This window comes from Rhagoletis zephyria, unplaced genomic scaffold (genome assembly GCF_001687245.7).
Source record: "Rhagoletis zephyria isolate East Lansing unplaced genomic scaffold, Rhagoletis_zephyria_1.1 Rzeph_scaffold_01355, whole genome shotgun sequence".
NCBI lineage: Eukaryota > Metazoa > Arthropoda > Insecta > Diptera > Tephritidae > Rhagoletis > Rhagoletis zephyria.
The window spans coordinates 123,046-130,362 of record NW_016158439.1 but is presented as its reverse complement, the minus strand read 5'-3'; the positions used below and the strand labels follow the sequence as shown (position 1 = coordinate 130,362).

Genomic DNA, 7,317 nt, shown 5'->3' with positions numbered 1-7,317 from the left:
AAGGCCCGTTTACATACAACTTTGGCGTTGCGTTGGCGTTGGCGTCGCTTCGACAGCTGACTATGAATACATGTATTTATATGAAAGTCTCCATATAACCAAAGTTGGGCAACGCCAACGCCAACACAACGCAGAAAGATGGCCAACTCTCAACTTTTCGCGCGCGTCGTTCGTCAGCTGTTCTAAATAATCAAAATTATGTGATTTAATTTTAATTTTTAATCAAATGCGGGCAAGAAATATAGTTTTTAATGCAATTATTGATGTAAAAATTTTGATTTATCAGCCGCTAGTATGTTAATTTAGTGACCAAAGTATTCTGTGCTAAGCGTTCATTGTAGCAAGCACGGGCGTTACGCGCGCCGCTGTCAAAGCGACGCCAGCGCCAACGCAACGCCAAAGTTGTATGTGGACGGGCCTTTAATGCTATAGCATGAACGCTCTTCGAAAACATATGTTCGAAAGTGCTATATGTTGCATTTTAAATGCAGCAAAAACGCTGCATTACCCAGGCGACGATTATTAATTTGCTCGAAATGTACTATCTGGCAACACTCAACACACTCATGAGAACGAATGCATAAAGGAATGATAAAAGTATTTCACAGTACAAAAGTTCAAATCGCGGCCATTGGATAGTACAATTTGGTATTTGATTTAATATAGCGAATTTAGATTGGCATGCCAATTAGAAAGAAAGATATCAAGTATTTTAATGCAACTTTTTGAGTTAATGTATATTAAAATTAAGCTAGATCATTTGGGCAGCAGAAGGCGGAGACCAGCAAATACTCAACGATTTTTAAAAGGATCCAAGATAAAGAGAAATGTTTAAACGTACATTTAAGGTGGTATTCCGTCCAACTAAAAGCAACTTTCTACTGCTGCCTGAGAACTATTACAGCGTGGTGTCAACATACGTAAGTACAACGGTACGCGTCCACTGACCAAAGGGCACACTGGATTTGTAAGTGAATTAGTTGAGATTTTAGATTTTTAGAAGATAATATACATTATGTTTACTAAGACGTACTTTGCTGATTAGTCTATTCATTACGCCATTATATCAAAAGTTAAAAATACACCGTTTTCTTTCGTTTTACACGCAAAACTATCGCATCACTGATGACCATTTAGGATACTGGCTGCTTAAGCTTACAGTACAGCGGGCACACACACTACGCATCATGGGCGCCACATGCGGGCGCAGTCAAAGATACAGAAATTGGGATCAATGCCAGGGTGGCGAAAGAAATTGGTAATAAATTTTATGTTAAAAGAGATTTCGAAAGTCTCATTTATCATTGATTTCCTATTATACCGCACATCTTGATATAAACTGTTGTCATTGAATATGCTGCCAATAGGGGAATACAGCTCTTGTTGCAAATAGTTTAACAAGTTGATACTGCGGTGGCTTGGGTTACATTAGCATATTACGTTATATACTAAAGGTTTTTTAAATTGCAATATACTAACAAAATTTTTAAGAATCGAAACGCTTTAATGCATGGAGTATGTTTAAGTTTGCACAACACACATTTTTGTATAGAAAAGACAGGGCTTGAAATCGCTCATTTACTAAAAGACCGACTGAGCTCAGAAAAGGAAATTTTTGAGCAAATACCGCAGAGTTAATTTTTATAATATACATATATTACTCCGAATAAACGCTCTGAAATCAATGCAAAAAAAAAAAACTGAGACCTTATCAAAAGTCTGAGCTCAAATTTGCGCATTTAAAATACCTTAATATGAAATATAGATTATTCTACTTAGTTAACTCGAATATAATCAATTAATTGAAACCGTCAAAAATTTGAGACCACTACCATTTAATGTTCTGTTTTTACCTATTTTATTGTTTACATATGAAATATACGTATAAAAAGAATAGCATTCGCTTAATGAAATAAAGTATGATGCCACTAATATCTATCACTTATCTTCATGTGTATTATAAACTAAAAACCACCAAGAAAATTGAACAAGACGCACAAAATTACTCTTGTTCATCAAAGTTGAATGTTTCATTTCGCTATTAATCATATTTTTATTAAATTGTATTATTAGGTTTATGTGAGAATGATTTCGTAAAATGCTCGCTCGTCGCTGACGTCTTGACATTGAGGAGTGTATTCGTTACACCGGTGTCGGCCAAGGACTGGGAAATAATTGTGAGTGAAATTTATTTATAGTGCAGAGCGAAATGAGACTTTGCATGTGTCTCTACAGATACTAGAGATTTTGTTTGACCGTACAAGTTGACCGTAGTGGTCCAAGGAAAGCGTTTATGAATGAATTTTGTTTGTTATTTTTACACATTCTTTTCTCTAATTTCGGAGTGTTGTATTTACAAGTGGTTTGCCTCTTTGAAGATTAAATGATTTGTTCTTTTAATGAAGGCATTTGTCATTAGCGCACATGTTAATGTGTTGCGACACATGTATACATATGCTGCGTTTAAGTTAAATTATGTCAACGTATATTTTTTCAAAATAAAACCATGTTCATGCCTATTTTCTGCTAAAGATACGAAAATTTAATATGTACATACCAATGCAATGCGGCTACAACAACCCCGCCCAGATGGGTTGATATCTCAGTCGTTGTCGTGCAGCCTCTATCGGGTCGGTCCACAAGGACAAAGCCGTTAGGGTTGGGTTTTCCGGGCATGCGAAGAGATGTTTCGAGTCATGTGGGGTCTCTCCGCATGCCGGACACTCATTTGGCACATCCTCATTCAATCTACTTAGCTAGGAGTTTAACTTGCTGCAGTAGCCAGAGCGAAGATGGGCTATTGTTGTTCGTGTCTCCCGAGGCAGATGAAGCTCCGTCTCGTCGGACATAGACGATGGTGGTGTACCTAGAACGGCATTCACAGGTCTAGAGTCTACATAACTCGAGACTGACTCCCTGTGAATGCCGTTCACGGCCCGTCGGTAAGCTGACGGGTCCAGAGTTTGCCTGTTCATATAGATGCCTCCTGACGTGCCTAGGCGAGGGCTCCTCTGCAAGCAGCTATCTGTTTGGGTGGCCACTTCTGTGGCTCCCGACCAGAAACTGCTTGCAGAGCATTATGTTGTGCTCCTTTATGGGGAGCATTTGTGCCTCGTTGTGGAGGTGATGTTCTGGCCTATTGCCTTGTATGTTGCCAGCAACGTTTCTTTGTCTTTGACTTGAGGACCTTGTTGCGGCTCTGTACTTTATTGACAATAGCGGTTGCGTGCGCAGAGAAGAAGAGCAGGCTGGGGAATGATACTCCGAGTATTTTGGGATTATTCACCGTCGGAATTGGTGTGCCATCGACGTGAATTCCCAGTGGTAGCCTAACCTCCTTCGTCCAGGTTGTGAACAGGGTCGCAGAGGATTTCGTAGGGGAGAGGGCTAGACACTTTGCAGTGAAGAAGTGAGAAAGTTCGGAGAGATACCCGTTTACTTTCGAACAAGGGTCATCAATTCCATTCCCAGTCGCCAAGATCGAGCATTAGTCGGCGTAAGAGGCAATCGAGACTCCCTCTGGTGGTTGAGGGAGCTTTGAAATGTAAAAGTTAAACAGTAGCGGGGAAAGGACACCACCCTGTTGAACCCCCTGTTTTATTTTTCTAAGTTTGCTCGATTTGTCTCTAAACATTACCGACGAGTGCCGACCACTCAGATAATTTGCCGACCACCGTTTGAGCCTCTGTAGGAGAGTGGAAGCCTCTATATCTTCTAGTAGCGTGGAATGGCTGACAGTGTCAAAAGCCATTGACAGGTTCAACGCTACTAGCATCAGTTCTCTCACAGGGACGGTTTCGGTTAAGGCCACGAGTTATCTGAGTGTTTATGGCGTTAAGTGCTGTTGTTTTACTGTGCACTTTACGGAAACCATGCTGATGCTTCGCTGGGGTCAAGTGGTTTGTGAAATACGGGAGCAGCAAGGCCTCGAGTGTCTTCGCTACCGGGGAAAGGAGTGTTATCGGCCGATAAGAACCTCCTATGTTGGCAGGTTTCTCCGGTTTGAGCAGTGGGACCACTCTCCCCACCTTCCAGATGTCTGGGATGATGAGAGTGGCCATAGAGAAATTGAGGACCTCCGTTAGATACGCTACCCCCGCAGGACCCAAATTTTTCTGCATCAGCATGCATATTCCGTCGGGACCCATGGCTTTGGATGCTTTCGCCTTCCCGATGGCCACCTGAACTTCACCGCAAGTGAAAGCAAGGGGGGCACAGGTTGTTGGCAGTTTGTGCAGCCTTCTGGTCTCTCGACGCTTGGCTTTGTCCACCGGAGGATGCAGTATGAACTGCCGGCTAAAATAGCTCGCGCATCGCTCCGGGTCCGACGAAGCATGGTCGCCGAAAGAAATTTCGACTCTGTCGTCGTGCTTCGTCGGATTGGGCAGTGACCTCACGGTTGACCAAAGCTTACTCACACCAGAGGTGAAGTTACAGGTCTTCAGATGCTCTTCCCACTTCTTCCGCTTATGTACGTTTACTAGTTGCCGAATCTCCGCGTTGAGATCCCTTATACGGGGATCTCCGGGATCGGCCTGACGAAGGCTATCATGCTCATCGGGTAGAACAGCCGCTTCAGCAGGGAAATTTGGACGTGCGTCCGTAATACATCCTGCCGGTAGGAAGCGAGTTACAGCAGCGGTGACAGCCCTGCGGAACTTACGTTCACCAAGGTGGACGTCGGTTGGTGTGGGGAGAGCAGCGAAGGTGTTTTCAGTAAATTCCGCGAAGCCTTTCCAATCAGCTTTAGAAAAGTTGATATATGTTCGGTGCTCCGCGGAAGCTAAGTCGGTTGGTTTATCGATCGAGATGACTATGGGCAAATGGTCTGATGCCAAAGTCAGCATTGGTCGCCATGATATGCTGTTTATCAGACCAGCGCTGACTATTGTTATATCTGGTGGGTGCGTCGTCGTTCATTGTGCAGAATGTCGAACCGTCTATCTGCTCAGTATCTCAGAAGTTGCTCGCTACGTATTCTTCTACTCAGGGCTGGCATCGAGTCAAACCCAGGGCCTACACCTGCTGTGTATGCCAGAGACGACTACACCATAACTCCACCTCAGTCAAGTGCAATGCTTGCGAGAGGTGGATTCACCTCAGAGTCTGCTCAGGATTACGGACACATGGGCAGTGGACCACGTCGGTTGTGGCCCCCTGCTGCTCAAATAGAGCAGCCTCCACGGCTGACCCCAGTCCACCTGAGCAGCTCCACACAAACACCACAGCACATCAACATNTGCTTGCGAGAGGTGGATTCACCTCAGAGTCTGCTCAGGATTACGGACACATGGGCAGTGGACCACGTCGGTTGTGGCCCCCTGCTGCTCAAATAGAGCAGCCTCCACGGCTGACCCCAGTCCACCTGAGCAGCTCCACACAAACACCACAGCACATCAACATAACAACACAATAGACCACACCACAACCACGACAGACCACAGAACATACACAACCGCGCCACCACCCACATGCCGTCGCCAACAACTTCTGGTTCCTCCTACAATCTGCATAGTATGTCAGACCAGGATATTTCGTAATGTGACATAAACTTAACTGCAACGGGCTTCAGAGCAAGATCGAGGAGATAACCGTCTTCAGGGGAAGGCATGGTATATTGATAGCTGCGGTCCAAGAGACGAAGTTGCACAGAAATTCAACATTGTTGAATTGTGCCGGGTACAACGTGCACCGTCGAGATCGCGACCGAGATAATGGTGGTGGCTTAGCGTTCATCACGCACCACACCTTGCAATGTCGTCTTATTGAAGTAGACATCTACCGCAGGGATACCACCCTAGAATGTCAGGGCATTGCTATCCGGTCAGGCGATGCTGAGTTCGAAATATTTAATGTGTACATACCCTCTGTCACCTGCTGCCCGGCAGGATATCACCCTGATATAGGTCGCTTCTCAGAGGAGAAAATCGTATGGTAGTAGGTGACTTTAAGGCGCACCACGATCTTTGGCACTCAAGCCTGTCNTTGCAATATCGTCTTATTGAAGTAGACATCTACCGCAGGGATACCACCCTAGAATGTCAGGGCATTGCTATCCGGTCAGGCGATGCTGAGTTCGAAATATTTAATGTGTACATACCCTCTGTCACCTGCTGCCCGGCAGGATATCACCCTGATATAGGTCGCTTCTCAGAGGAGAAAATCGTATGGTAGTAGGCGACTTTAAGGCGCACCACGATCTTTGGCACTCAAGCCTGTCAAACGATCGTAGGGGAACTGACTTGGCTGAGCAGATAGACGATTCGACATTCTGCACAATGAATGACGACGCACCCACCAGGATTATGGGCAGCTGCTGCAGCTTGCCAGATATAACAATAGTCAGCGCTGGTCTGATAAACAACGTATCATGGCGACCTATGCTGACTTTGGCATCAGACCATCTGCCCATAGTCATCTCGATCGATAAACCAACCGACTTTGATTTCGCGGAACACCGGACCTATATCTACTTTTCTAAAGCTGGTTGGAAAGGCATCTCGGAATTTACTGAAAACATCTTCGCTGGGCTCCCCACACCAACCGACGTCACCCTTGGTGAACGTAAGTTCCGCAGGGCTATCACCGCTGCTGCAGCTCGCTTCGTACCGGCAGGATACATAACGGACCCACGTCCAAGTTTCCCTGCTGAAGCGGCTGTTCTAGCCGACGAGTGTGACAGCCTTCGTCAGGCCGATCCCGGAGCCTTCGTCAGGCTCCCTGTATCAGGGATCAACGCGCATATTCGGCAACTAGTGAACGTACATAAGCGGAAGAAGTGGGAAGAGCATCTGAAGACCTGTAACTTCACCTCTGGTGTGGGTAAGCTTTGGTCAACCGTGAGGTTACTGTCCAATCCGACGAAGCATGACGACAGGGTCGAAGTTTCTTTTAGCGACCATGCTTCGTCGGACCCGATGCGCGGGGTATTTTAGCCGACATTCGACACTGCATCCTCCGGTGGACAAAGCCAAGCGTCGAGTGACCAGAACCCTGCACAAACTGCCAACAACTTGTGCCCCCCTTCACTTGCGGTGAAGTTCAGGTGGCCATCGGGAAGGCGAAAGCCTCCAAAGCCATGGGTCCCGACGGAATATGCATGCTGATGCTGAAAAATTTGGGTCCTGCGGGGGTAGCGTACCTAACGGAAGTCCTCAATTTGTCAATGGCCACTCTTATCATCCCAGACATCTGGAAGGTGGGCAGAGTGGTCCCACTGCTCAAACCAGGCAAACCAGCCAACAAAGGAGATTCGCATCGACCGATAACACTCCTTTCCCCGGTAGCGAAGACACTCGAGGCCTTGCTGCTCCCGTA

At 45.9% G+C, this 7,317-nt stretch overlaps 1 protein-coding gene across 1 annotated transcript in view; it reads left to right on the top strand.

Annotated features, from left to right (window-relative positions):
• The first annotated feature begins 563 nt into the window (after positions 1 to 563).
• The window catches only part of Pex1 (peroxisomal biogenesis factor 1), a 125,217-nt gene continuing 118,463 nt past the window's right edge, over positions 564 to 7,317 (top strand). The window contains exons 1-3 of the mRNA XM_017617199.1: positions 564 to 920; positions 1,138 to 1,258; positions 2,074 to 2,177. Of these exons, the coding sequence (XP_017472688.1) occupies positions 828 to 920; positions 1,138 to 1,258; positions 2,074 to 2,177 (318 nt within the window). The 5' untranslated portion in view covers positions 564 to 827. The remainder of the gene's footprint in view (positions 921 to 1,137; positions 1,259 to 2,073; positions 2,178 to 7,317) is intronic.